Here is a 15,281-nt window from a genome sequence, read left to right on the forward strand (position 1 = left end):
AAGAAAAATTATAGTGTGCCTGCTGCTTCTCTTACCGTGCAGATTGGAAAAGTCAATCAAAGGAGGTAAAGGCTTATAAATTTCTCTCAAAAGACTCTAAGGACTAACATACATACATCATCACTTCTATATCCCTTTTTTTTCCTCCGAAGGGGAAATCCTTATAACGGACTGCCTCCCGGGTCTTCACCCGGGAGAGTGTGGAACTCCTGGCATCTAATGTGCCAGCCTACCCACTAAAACCCCTCCAGTGCGCCCTTTTCGCCATTTTGTTGCAGGGAAGACAACTAACAGTATCGAATAGACTAATAGACCACGTTCAGCTGTTTGGCTCAATGATAGAATTGAGATTCAAATAGTGACAGGTGGCTAGCCTATCGCCTAAAAGGAGAATCATTAGATCAAGGAAAATATTATGCGGTTTGCAAAAATGTCGCATTTTTATTGTTTGTAAAAAGAAATGGGTCAGCTATAATTGACGGTGTAGTTCAATGCCCGTCAAAGTGATTTGCCGCATTACATGTAAAAAAGATAATTGTACATTCACCTTTAGATATGTGCCGTGTGGTTCCCGGCACCAATACAAAAAAGAATTGACAAATGCTGATAATAACAGATACCTACATTAACATACACGGGATAGAGTGACCGTATCTTGAAAATGCCAGCTACCTGAAATGTACATATATACATAAAATCTTAATGTTTCCCGGAGTGGTAGGCAGAGACTACATCTTTCCACTTGCCACGATATCTGCATACTTCCTTCGCTTCATCCACATTCATAACTCTTTTATGCAAGCTCGGTTTCGGGTACCCTTGACCTGACCTTTTGCCAGGACGTCCTTAATTTGATGAAGATACGTTCGTCTATGCCTGCCCACTCGACCTTTCCCTCCACACTCTCTTTGTATATCTGCTTAGTCAACCTTCTTCCATTCATCCTCTCCACATAACCGAACGTGGCCTTTCAGTCTTTATGATACTGTTGGCTCTGTCTACCCCGCAAGTGATAAAGACGTGATTATAAGTATGTATCAATTTAGACAATCGCTTTTACATCAGTTAGTCCGTCTGTATGTTTGAGTGCTAAGAAAATAAATCTTTATTTAATCAACAGTATAATAAAACCACATATTAAATTATAATAAACATGCAAACAATTTTCTTATACCAACTAACACACCAAAACAGAAATGTGTTTTTTATCCTTATTTTTTTTCTTTCAATATAATGCAAATAAAACAAAACAAGATTTATTCTATGTTACATACATACATACATACAATCACGTCTATATCCCTTGCGGGGTAGACAGAGCCTACAGTCTTGTAAAGACTGATAGGCCACGTTCAGCTATTTGGCTTTAAGATAGGATTGAGATTCAAATAGCGACAGGTTGCTAGCCCATCGCCTAAAAGAAGAATCCCAAGTTTATAAGCCTACCCCTTAGTAGGCTTTTACGACATCCATGGGAAAGAGATGGAGTGGTCCTATTCTTTTTTGTATTGGTGCCGGAAACCACACGGCACTATATATTATTCTATGTTCCAAGTTGCTATTTAGTTTATGCCTATAAACTAAATCGCAACTGGCAGCTCTATTTTCTTGGCATAATGCCAGATCGATTAACTATTTAAAATAGGTCACCTTTGTCTTTTTCATCAAGTAAATCCATTAACCCTATGAATGACAATACGATTGTTTTTCATGTAATTGAAAAAAAAAAAAACTTAAATTCATTCATTACAATGCAACGGAGAGTGCGCTTTCAAAAAATCGTATAACACAGAAATCATTTTTGCGTGAGTCCAAAGGGGACGATCCTATGAATTTTGTATAGTCGCATCCCACTGAAGCGCACAGGAAAATAATCTCAATAAAACGTCGCAGTAAAACCCCAGAATTGTAAAACAAGACTGTCTGTCGCCGAACGGTGCGGAGCGCATGGAACGGGCTGTATCGACCGGGCAAGGGCGACGCGCGCACTCAAATAAACGAATGTAGAACTGCCAAAAACATTATCAAATTACAATATTTTTCAAAAATAGAACATTTAAATGGAAAATGCTTTTGACAAATTTTGTGAAAAAAAAATTGGTTTTTTAATTTTTAAAAATTGGAATATCGTATTCCAAAAGATTGCAACCAGTTCTAATTTTCAAATATGTTTTTGTTTTAAATTTTATTATAATTTTCTTTTTTTTTTGACAGTTTTTATTTAATAGAAATCGTGGTTTTGTTCCAAAGTTATTTTGATTTTGTACATAGACGGTTTTGAAGAGCCAATATGACCAATACGACACAGCCTGCGCCCAGTAGTGAGCGGGTCGCGGAATCGCGTCGACGTCTTGCGTAAACCGACGTCATTACAAGGGAATACAATCGAAGACGTTGTCAATTATCAAAATAAAGGTCTAGTGTTGGATATCGAGTGTTTGCATACACTTATATCGGTAACGTGCGGTAATAAGAATGATCTGTGAAAGAAAGGTTTGAAAGGACAGGTTTACTCGACGTCGATGCTTCTATTTTTGGTCAGCACCACACATTTGTTATATTTGCTCCATTTACATTCCACTAAATGGTATTGGCTTTTATAATCTGTTTTATTGCCACACACAGGCTTGAAAACGTGTTAAGTCATCACTGCGCTATGTTTAAATTGACTAAGTTTGTTATTGTTTAAATATCATTTTCAAAAATCGTATTACTGCCCTACTTTTTAATTTATTTTTTAATACCAACTTTTGTAGAATTGTTTTTGTTTATGTCATGTTCTTTTTTTAATTACATGTTCTTGTTCGGTTTGACATTTCTTTTTTTTTTCTGTAATGACATGATATTTAAAAAATAAGCCAGTATGTACCTACAATACCTATACAGGACTTGGTTAAAAATTGGCATAACTTCAATCTGTGACGTCAGATCTGATTCTTTTGAGGTTAGGTTATGTAACAGTTCTTTATTATAACTAGAGAACCCTAGGTTTTAAATATGGCTGGGCGAAGTATTTAATAGTCTAAGCATGTTTTATATCAAATAATTTTAGAGAGAACTACATTTTAGAACTTTTTGGTAAGGTACTTATTTCATTGTATTTTCATATAGGTACATAATAATTTAAAAATACTATCAATGATAGTTCTTATGCTTAAACTATGATGTTAAGTTTAAGAGATTTTGTCATATTAATCTAGTGACTCTTCGACGTTGTATTCAACTTAAAAGTAGGTACCTTTTAGTATACATAAACTTTTCGGAAAATTATTACATTCATTCACACAATCACGTCTATATCCCTTGCGGGGTAGACGGAGCCAGTAGTCTTGAAAGACAGGCCTTCGTTCAGCTGTATGGCCTAATAATATAATTGAGGTTTAAATACTGAAAGGTTGCTAGCCCATCGCCTTAAAGGAGAATCCAAATATTAAAATTAAAAAATATAACCTATAACTCAATAACAGTAACAATCCCTTGCGAGGTTTAGAATGATCTAAAGAAAGTTGGAAAATTAATAAACAGTACCTACTTTGTATTTGAAGCAGTAGATATAATTCGATTTAGGTGATGTGACGTCAATAAGTGATACCCTGTAAACTGTACCTATCCAATTTTGAAAAAAAAAAAGGAACATAATCTATATGCAAAAAAAAAAAATAGTGGGCTAAATCTGAAAAAAGTGCTAATTATGTGTCGTTAAGTCTTAGTCGAATAGTTATTATCACTGAAACTCTAGCGACTTCGCTTCATACTATTTAGTGATAGTGCTTTAAGTGAGTTAGACCTCAACCTGATTGCCTGTAAGCGACATACATACATACATATGGTCACGTCTATATCCAGGGTAGATAGAGTCAACAGTCTTGAAAAGACTGAATGGCCACGTTCACCTATTTGAATTAATGATAGAATTGAGATTCAAATAGTGACAGGTTGCGAACCCATCGCCCAAAAAAAGAATCCCAAGTTTGTAAGCATATCCCTTAGTCACCTTTTACGACATCCATGGGAAAGAGATGGAGTGGTCCTATTCTTTTTTGAATTGGTGCCGGCAACCACACGGCACAAAGCGACATATCTATAATAATAGACGCAACCTTATCTATATTAATTCTATAATATATTAATATTTCTTTTATTCAACTTATTTCTTTCTCACAACATTTTCAAAAAAATATATATTAAAAAAAAACAAAGGAGGAGGACCCTTACTATCGGTGGTCAGGGCACAATAGAGTATTATTAATATTAATTAACCTTTAATAAATTACATTTTCAGTAGTTTTCCAAGCATTGATGATCCGAGAATAATGCCTGATCAATTTTACCTTTTAAATTTCGTTTTCAGTAATTCCCCACGTAAGAAAGTATAACGTATAAGGCTGCATTCCGATTAGTTGCAAGACGTAAAGATATTAAAAAAAAAAAACAGAAAGTATCCATTTATAGAATCTGTTTTTTCAATTTCCCTCTCTTTTGATGCCTTCGCCTCGAGATACGAGCCGTGCTGACACGTTGCGCGAGCCAAACAAAAGGCGTCGGAACTCCGTGTTTTTGTTCCCTTGTCTATGTCTCGTCTCTTTGATAGTTGTTCCATTTTCAAATTTTCCAATTTTTTTTTTATTTCATGCATCGGAGTTTTTTGTTATTATTGGTTTTTTTTTAGAGATTTTCGAATCGTTCTTTTTTTAATAATGGAAGAAAGTTTTCTTGACTTAATGTAATAATTTAATGTGTAATTTAAATTAGCAAATTAACATTTTTTTTTTAAACTGATTTATTTTAAAACATGTATGTGAAAAAAATATATATCATAAAGTTTATCAACAATTTTGACATAATTAACAATTAATTACATACAAATTGACGGGCTTCGTTTTCAGGTTAAATTGAAATAATTGTTTTCATTTAAAAACTTAGTAATAGGATCCCGTTTTTAACTTTTAGGTACGGAAATAAATGTCTTGTGAAAGAAAATTTCAAAACGTACAAACAATTGCAACAACTTTGTTATAATATCTATCGTATTGGTTTGATACATACCTACATACATAGAGGAAAGTAACCAAATATGGGCTACCATTTTTTATTTGCCTCAGAAATAAAAAACTATTAAAAAATTGACCATTTATTGTGGTCAAAATAATCACACATACATTTTTAAAGAGCTAAGTAACAATCATATGTTCTTAATATTATTATATATTATTATCTTGAGCATTAAACAAAATATCAAAATAGATTCTAAATATGGAACAGGTACTTAAATATGGGCTACTAATAGAAACTTAATATGTCTTCTACGAAAATAACAATTATAAATATTTACCTTATAAGAGATCAAATTACTTTGGTAGATGGAAGAAATCACATAATTTACTTACAAAAATCACATATCCAAGTGTCAAACTCTGGCCCAGCACAGTCATTATGTGCCCAGAGCTGACACATTAAACATCTTACCCACAGTTCTCCTGCCTCGTTTTCGGAAAAAAATTCCTGACGCTGCATCGGCAGTATCAGGAGCCTCTCTTCCTATAGGGGCATCTGGTTCACTATCTGAATCAAATTGGACATATTCTTCACTTACACTTTCTTCCTTGGTCTTGGCTTTCTTATTTCCTAAACTTCTTTTCTTTTGCTTGGGTTTCTTATCTTTTGTTTTATTTTCTTTTTCAATTTTCTTCCTATTTGTTGCAATAAGGTCATTTTTATATGGAGACAAAGTTATGACCGAAGCCACAGCAGCCCATATTTAGGACCATAGTAATAGCCCATATTCGGAATTCTTAACTAAAATAAATTTGATCTTGTTCTTTACAAATCATATATAGCAAGCAATAAATCGATCGAAAATCATAAAATTAAACTTATATTTTGCAATAAAACACATGGTTACAGTATTAAGACCTAATTTTCTTTGATTAAACAACACATTGATACGTACCTCAGAAAACTTTTCGACAGCAGCAACACAAGTACAGCTGACAATGGCGACAGCTCGCGCGCGATTGACGAGAGTGAGTGAGTGCGATGTAAAAGCGAATGAATGCGATGGACGATCGTCGTTTGTTGTGTCATTCGACTGTAGGTTTTCGAGAATTGTTACTAGCCCATATTAAAGCACTAGCCCACATTTAGTTACTTTCCTCTACACATCATCATATCTACATCCCTTGCGGGATAGACAGAGCCAACAGTCTTGAAAAGACTGAAAGGCCACATTCAGCTTTGAGATGAATTTGAGATTCAAACAGTGCCAGGTTGCTAGCCCATTGCCTAAAATAAGAATCCCAAGTTTATAAGCCAATCCCTTAGTCGCCTTTTACGGCATCCATGGGAAAGAGATGGAGTAGTCCTATCTTTTTTTCTATTGGTGCCGAGAACCACATTGGCATTGGTTTGATCTGTAATCTAAAAGAACAAAAAATAATTATAAAATTAAAAAAAATATAGATCTACATCTTACGAAACATTTGCAATAGACAATGCAGGCATTATATCAATTCACAGTAGCCTATTATATCCAGAACCCTGAACATCTCGATTCAGAGGTATCAGAATGACTTCTCGATGCCAAAATCGATATTTGGAATCCACCCAGACTTTTCGGCTGCGAAATAAACATAATGATTGAATGATATTGTCCTTCATTTGAATAAAATTACTCTCTCATCTCTTAGCAAAATGCTTAAACTAAACATTACGTATACAAAAAACACGCCTGTTTCCAAAAAGGGTAGGCAGAGACTACATCTTTCCACTTGCCACGATTACACTTACACTTTATACTTCTTTCGCTTCATACACATTCAATTTATCACGTTTTCATCTTGAACGGGGTAGATAGAGCCAATGGTCAGACTCGAGGACCATTTAAGTGGATGTCTTAGTGATGGAATTTTGATTCCAAGATACCTTAATTAATGGCAGGTTGCTGACCCATCATGTAAAAGAAGAATCTCAGCGACGAACATGACACGCGCGATGCTTTCTTTATCGCGCGAAAAACTATCGCCGTTCCGCTATTTATTGTGATGTGAAAAGGGACAGCGATAGTTATTCGAACTCGTGACAGCAATACAAGCATGTTCGCGCGTGGCATGGTCTATTTCTAAACCTGTCCCCGGGGTTTGAAGCAGAAAATGATGCAGTGCAGTTTGTTACCGCTTCTTCTGCACTGACTGACACCTTTGAAGCGGCAGTAATCATAAGTAGTTTTAAGTATTTTATCTGACGTCAACCAATGTTGTGAAACCACAAGATTTGACAATTATTAAGCGATTTGAAGTGTCCTTAAATAATGAATAAAAAAATTTTTTAAATTCGTTTAAAAACTTTTGTTGACTTCTACAATCTGCGTTAGAAAGAGAAGCTTAAAGTTAAATACAATTTTGTTTTTATTTCGCTATAGTAGACCGGTTGTTCCTAGTAGTGGAGGCTTGCACGTGATGAATGTGCATGTGCAATTGTGCATTGTGCACATTGATCAATCTAGCCGAATTTGGCGATGGGCTAGCAACCTATCACTATTTGAATCCCAATTCTATCATAAAGCCATACAGCTGAACGTGGCCTTTCAGTCTTTTAAAGAATGTGCTCTGTCTACCTCGCTTGAGATATAGACGTGACTATATGTAGGTATGTATTTAGCTGAAATTCCTCGAAATCAATGTAAATTCTATCGCTTTGATCTGAATAGGGAATCTATTCAGAGTTATTTTGAGGTTAGGTACAATGGACGTTTGGATTCCAGATTTCCATCTAGACAGACTGAAATAATTGTGGTTAAACTACTATTAATAATTTGTGGGTTAAGCCAAATATAGATTATCTATTAATTCGTGCTATATTCAACTTTCTAAAGCCATACAACTGAACGTTTCAGTCTTTTCATGACTGTTGGCTCTGTCTACCCTGCTAGGGATATAGTCGTGACTATATGTATGTATGTTATATTCAAGTCGTGTCCATATGGATGAATTATATTCCCTAACCGCATACAATGTAAGAAGTTTTTGATAAAATCTAAAATTTACAAAAAAAAATATTTTATTATTAGTTTAAAGATTTTTGTTAATGATTGATGAGTTTTGATAATGATTATACTATTTATAAATACTAAATGTATTAAACGCGTTTATTTTATCTCGGACATTTCGAATCATATGCAATATATATGTATATACATATACATGTATATATATATATATATATATTATACATGTATATATATATATATACATGTATTTATATATATATATATATATATACATGTATATGTATATGTATATATACATGTATATATATATATATATATATATATATATATACATATATATTATATATATATATATATATATAATCATATCAATACAATGATCCGTGGTCAAGTGCCGTGTGGTTTCCGGTACCAATATAAAAAAGAATAGGATTATTCCTTCATTTCTTTCCCATGTATGTCGTAAAAGGCGAGTTAGGTATAGGCTTTTAAACTTGGTATTCTTCTCTTACGCGATGGGCTAGCAAGTTGTCACTATTTGAATCTCATTTCTATCATCAAGCCAAACAGGTGCCTGTCAGTCTTTCAAGACTGCTGGCTCTGTCTACCCCGCAAGGGATAAAGACTTGATTATATGTATGTAGTAAGTAGAGTTAAAGTCTAAATGGTATCAATATTTCATTTACAACATCAATCAAATGAGCACATTAAAGCATATTATAATATTCCACAAGAACGATGTAAAATGATTGATGTGGCTGTCTGTCGTATTGTAATCAAACTGTATGCCTCCGTAACTGAGGTAGTAGGTTCAAATTTATGGTTTGTTTCCCACCATATAATAAACGTATCGTTAATATATATATATATATGTACGGCCTGGTAGTGTTTCTGCTCTGAGACACAGGATAAAACTGAAGACTTTTACATTGTATATTTTTTAAAATAAGTATTTATTTTAAAATATAGTGAAGTTGAATTAGTATTTATACCACAACCCAAGTACGTAAGTGAGTAGTTTAACTTAATGTCTGTAATTGATTTCATATACATTTATTTATATACTACCGAAATCAGAGACAGATTTTGAAAAAGACTCTTAAGGCATTTATATAAATAAAAATGGTATAACTAACAAGATATATAAAGTAAGTAGGTACATTGATAAACTGTTGTTGTCTTCATGTCCTTGAGTCGCCTTTTAGTTGCCATAAATGACATTTGAAGAGACATGTTGCCAAAAAATATTTTTTCTTTCTTTTTGTTTTGTTTAAACTTTTATTGCATTTGACCCTTACTGTCAAGGACCAAGGGAATCTGAGCAAGACAAGGTTAGACCTTAAAATAAAATAATACCTATATTACTAGTCTTAGGTATAACTTTTAACAATTTTTCATTCACAATTTCTTGGCTCATTAAGTCACGGCATCAAATTTTGCCTTATTTCAGAGGCGCTCAGTGTTACAAGTTATGAAATATCGCCCCTCAGAGAATTAACTCTTTATGAATTATGATGATCTCGGGTGATTCTTAAAATATCTTTCTAAATATTAGTATTAAAAATTCTAAAAATACTTCGATATTAGTGCACAATTATTCCGTCAGCCAGTCTTCAGTTATCGTGTTTTATATTTTACAAGAGGCCGCCCGCGACTTCGTTCGCGTGGAATCTTTCCCGCGGGGACTCCGGGATAAAAAGTAGCCTATATGTTATTCTGAGTCTTCAGCTACCTACATACCAAATTTCATCGTAATCGGTTCAGTAGTTTTTGCGTGAAAGAGTAACAAACATCCATACTCACAAACTCACAAACTTCCGCATTTATAATATTAGTAGGATTACAAACCTATATACTCGTAAGTCAAATGACACAGAAAAGTTAGGAAGCTCACGTATACAGTCCACCAATTCTCTACAGTTTCTGATGTCATTATAACTAACTTTAAATTGCGTGTGTATGTATTTTTTTTTTTATTTTACTTACCTAATTTCTCTTTAATTACCAAAATATAAATCACCAACGAAATTGTTCTACGGTTCACATTATATCTTGCTGTAAAATTGGTTATGTTTCTTAGTAAAAACCCATTATTGAGACCTTTGGCGCCCAATTAAATAATGCAGAAACTAGTTATATAACTAGAAGTTATGATTATATGTAGAACTTAAAGTAAATTTATGTAGTATGTACATGTGTGTGAAAACAAAACGACGCAGGCGACTCTTAAAAACAATATATTAGCACAACTTTCGTTCACTATTTTTACATAACAGGTCTCTGAGTTAGGATTCAGATAAGCACAGCAAACGAAAAAGTACGATGCAAATCCGTATATATTTTTATACATACATATACATACATATGGTCACGTCTATATCCCTTGCGGGGTAGACAGAGCCAACAGTCTTGAAAAGACTGAATGGCCACGTTCAGCTATTTGGCTTAATGATAGAACCGAGATTCAAATAGTGACAGGTTGCTAGCCCATCGCCTAAAAGAGGAATCCTAAGTTTATAAGCCTATCCCTTAGTCGCCTTTTACGACATCCATGGGAAAGAGATGGAGTGGTCCTATTCTTTTTTGTAATAGTGCCGGGAACCACACGGCACTATTACAAAAAATACACGGCATATATTTTTAGACCTAAAAATTACGCACGAGCGTATGTAGATTCACCTTTAACGAGCTAAATTGGTATAAAGTACGTCACAATCTCCTTATTAACATTATCGTTGGGCTAAAATTGAATAAGTACGTGTGCCTTTGTTCTCAAATTGTTACAATTAGGTTATGTATATATCTATCTACACATTTTAAGCAACTGATGCTCTTACAGTGAAGGAAAAAATCGTGACGAACAGCACATTCAGGCAACTGGATGTGTAATCATTCGATCCAATACGGGTTAGGTTTTCCCTGCAAAGGTTGCGGAGGTCAGACGGGAGTCGCTTCGTGTAAAAACCTGACTCACCCAATCCAGGATCAATGCTCTAGGGCTTACCCCGGGCTCCTCTCCAGAGTGGTGAGGATACGACTGGTACAGAGACAAATTGTTAAATAAACAACTCCAAATGTACGCAAGCCAATCAACTCCACATGTATTCTTCCTAAGTAGAAAGTGTTAATTAGCATCAACGAAAATCAAAGACATTTACTTATAGATCATTCATCTAGACTCATCAAGTATTCATTATGTCAATTTATTAATTTTATTTTGTTTTGCTTTCATTGATTTCCTTTACAGTGATGAATGATGGTACGTTGAGTAAACCTGCCTCTGATGTAACCACTTCTTTCACAGGAGTTAATAACAATGTAACTGAACAGATAGTTATAAACACACAAAAAAATCAAAGCAACAACTAACACATAACAAGACTGAGATGACCGTTTCAATGAAATGAGGCAGGTTAGCTGAAACAAGCGATATGGTCGCTTCTAGTCGATTCACGCCAACATGGCCGACGAAGAAAAAATACCTCCGACCTTCCTCGAAAAGTTGCTCTTCTACACGACTGCAAGCTTCGTACTCCTCGCCATCTTCAGCCTCTTTGCCTTCCTCTTCTTAGTACCGTTTGTGATAGAACCAGCCTTCACGACCATATTCATGCAATTCGATCCAACCGCAGCGCTGTGTGTGACCTCACAAGTCAAACATCTCGTCGGAGCCAGCAACTGCACCTGGGCGTCTTGCCGAGAGGGCTGCACCAAAGACCTTTTCGAATGCACTCAAATAAGAGTCAACTACAAACTCGGCAATGATACAAATGTCACATTGGCAGATTTTGAAGAACTCGTTAGAGAAGAAAGAGCACTGAGGAAGGATTACGAATACGACAGCTTCGATTCCACAGACGAACTACCCGACGTCTTACCAACCGGTCTCCAGGGCAGTGACTCCGAATGGTATTTCACGGGCGCTCGTCTGTTCCCAAACGTGAAAGGATGCGGTTACCCGCCCATTTTGAATTGCACCATCTTCTATGGCAAATACAGGCCTTTGGGCACCAACTACTCGTGCTACTACAGCAGAGTGGACCCTGGTTTGGTGATCACGGAGTTAGATATGTGGCAGAACACGTTAAATTTGGTGTATGCGATGGCTATACCGATCCCGTCGTTTATAATATCGGTGATATATCTAACGTTCGCGTACTTCAAGATTTATAATACGGAGGAGGAATCTGAGCAAGAGCCGTTGAAGAATGATGCGGAGGCGATGGCGACGGGTGATGATGAGAAACCGACGACGCCAGGGTCGGATACTTTCAGGGAAGACTTGGCTTGCTTCGGACATCAGCTGAAGTTGCAGCTAGCGAACGAAAAGCCTAAGGAAGGCTTCGAGTCCAATAGTCCACCAATTTCCAATTCGGCATCTTTATCTGGGTAAGATTTCAGATTGTTATCATCTTTTATCTGTCGTTTATGAATAAAGAGTGTATTTTATTTCGAATATGAAGTCATCTGGTGTGTGATATAATTACTTAATGTTTTGTCATGTGCTGTGTTGGCTGTAAAATGAGTTCTTTTTAATCATATATCTGTGTGTTACACTTTTGCGAGACACCACCTTTTGACTTCGTATTGTAATAAAGTATGCTTTTATGTTTTTAGAAGCATGAGAAAATGGATATGAGATGATTCTTTTAGAGAACGTCGCATGTTTGTTTTAGAAATTGTACAATTAGATTATTTGTTTAACAAGTTACCTTCGAATAGTCGGTATTTTTGATTTTAATTAAACACAGGACAGTATAAAGGAACTAAACTTTATCTTAATTAAAGTCGAATTGATTTATTAATTTTTATGTTCCATGAAGAAATTTTATTTGTATCATAACAATATCTACGTAAGAGCTAAATATAGTCGAGACAAATTACATCCAACTTAGTATTTATTTTGTATATAAATAAAATAAAATATATTGATTTCCTTCCATGAAACTAATCGAAGTCATTCTAATTTTTTTAGAAGAATAAAAAAAACGAAATACTTAAAAAAAAAAGATAATTTCAGTCTGTTCATGTCAATAGAAAAGACTTTTCTGTCAATAAATACTCGTATGTTATCCAAAGGCCGAGCGACCAATAGAAAACAGTTTCAATGTTCCGCAGCTTGTTACCGCTTCTTCTGCACTGACGCCTTGGAAGCGGCAGTAAACTTAGTTTTTAAGTAATTTATTTGACGTCAACCAAGTTGTTAAACCATACGACAATTATTAAGCGATATAATAATATCCTATAATAATGAATAAAAAATTTTGAATTTTTTTTTTAATTTTGTTCAATAATTCAAAAATTAATCTGAGCCACAATTCTTCTAGCAGATTACTGTAATAACCACAGAGTGAAAACGCCCGCCTCACAGTCTTTCTTGATTTGTGGTAATTTTCTTCAATAATTTCCCTGTTGTTCTTGTCTTTGTAATGCATATAATTCACCCTTGAAACGCTAGTTGAAATGACGTGGCGTCACTCAAAGTTGCCCTTTAGACCTTCCAGTGAAATAAATATATACGGGACAAATTACACTGATTTAGTTAGCCTCGAAGTAAGTTCGAGACTTGTGTTACGAGATATTAACTCAACGATACGATATTTTAATAAAATATAACATACTTTACATGCCACTTTTATAATTTCGAAACTTTTTTTTAAATTTTAAATTAAAATTCATAATGAATTTTAAACTTTACTTATATTTTTTACCAAGTTTTTTTTTTAAATAATTAAATCTGCATTTCAAAGGCTAATATTAAAGATTTTATCATAAAAAGTAAATAATTAACGTGTGAATAGAAACTCAAGAAACGACGTGCTGTGTGGTTCCCGGCACCAATAAAAAGAAGAGGATCCGTTCCATCTCGTTCCAATGAATGTCGTAAAAGGCGACTTAAGGATAGGCTTATTAACTTGGGATTTTTCTTTAAGCCGATGAGCTAGCAACCTGTCACTATTTGAATCTCAATTCTATCATTAAACCAAACAACTGCGGGCTCTGTCTACCCCGCAAGGGATTTTAACGTGATTATATGTATGTATGTTAAAGAAACGATATTTAACAAATAATAAAATAGTAGGTATACCACACCTAGTCAGTACATTATGACGGGCGGAATAAATTTGCAAAACTTGGGTATTAACTTTGAACAGTAAGTCTGAACACATCTTTTCAATATGTAGATAAACTTAATGGGAATAGAAGTAAGTACTTAAAACACACTCAAAGTTTCCTTTCGAGAAGAATCTTTAGCGTTCTTTATGACTTTAATACATACAAACAAAAATGCATATAATCACGTCTATATCCTTTGCGGGGTAGACAGAGCCGACAGTCTTAAAAAGACTAATAGGCCCCGTTCGGTTGTTTGGCTTAATGATAGCATTGAGATTCAAATAATGTCGGGTTGCTATCTCATCACCTATAAGAATAATCCCATGTTTATAAGCCTATTCCTTTATCGCCTTTTTGAATTTTTGCCCCTTTCGAATTGAGATTCAAATAGTGACAGGTTGCCAGCTTCCTATGAAACAATAAAGTTGAAGAAACCCTAATTTATTACTTTAATCTTATATATATGTATAAAAGCGAAAAACACTCACTTAGGAATCACGAAATCTCGAAATCTACTGAGCCAATAAAGATGAAGGTAGATTTTAATCAGGAGGGATCCACTAAGAAAGGATTTTTGGAAATTCTATTCCTAAAGGGGTGAAATAGGGGTTGCAAGTTTGTATGAAACTTCGTCATTTTAAGTGTGGTATAATTACTTGAAATTTTAGATTTAAATTTACGTTTTGATTAAAATAATCTACAAGAAGGGACATTTATTTTAAAATATTAAGGGACCTCCGCTATACGCTTTGTGTAGGGACTTTTAAACTATTTTTACAGAATTTTATACTGATAAATCACACGACATTAAAAATAAAACTTCAAAAAAAAATTTTTTTTTTGTTTTTTTATATATATATATTTTAAAATAAAACAAAAAAATTATACAAAAATTTTATGTAAATATGTATAATTACCTTGACAGGACCAAGTCATCATTCGTGAACGCCTAATCGTGAATAACAGCTTTAAATAAAATAGAGGTATGTGACGCTTTTGTTTCGTTATAAGGCACAAATAAATATATAATTATTTTTTATAATTACATAATCATTATAATTAAAATTATATACACCAACGCTAATTTCTTGTGCACTATAAAACTACATTTAATTTAAGCATACTTTATTTAGACTTATTAAAATTGATGTTGTTTTGT

The 15,281-nt window shown here is 34.1% G+C and overlaps 1 protein-coding gene across 1 annotated transcript; it reads left to right on the forward strand.

The window, feature by feature from the left end:
* The first annotated feature begins 2,390 nt into the window (after positions 1-2,390).
* LOC106131547 (protein tipE) lies at positions 2,391-15,103 on the forward strand. Its single transcript, XM_060950049.1, has 3 exons — positions 2,391-2,537; positions 11,310-12,394; positions 15,048-15,103. The coding sequence occupies exons 2-3, from the start codon at positions 11,466-11,468 to the stop codon at positions 15,073-15,075; spliced, it is 957 nt and encodes a 318-aa protein (XP_060806032.1). The 5' UTR covers positions 2,391-2,537; positions 11,310-11,465; the 3' UTR covers positions 15,076-15,103.
* The last annotated feature ends 178 nt before the right edge of the window (positions 15,104-15,281 follow it).

The sequence above is a fragment of the Amyelois transitella genome, chromosome 20 (genome assembly GCF_032362555.1).
Source record: "Amyelois transitella isolate CPQ chromosome 20, ilAmyTran1.1, whole genome shotgun sequence".
Lineage (NCBI taxonomy): Eukaryota > Metazoa > Arthropoda > Insecta > Lepidoptera > Pyralidae > Amyelois > Amyelois transitella.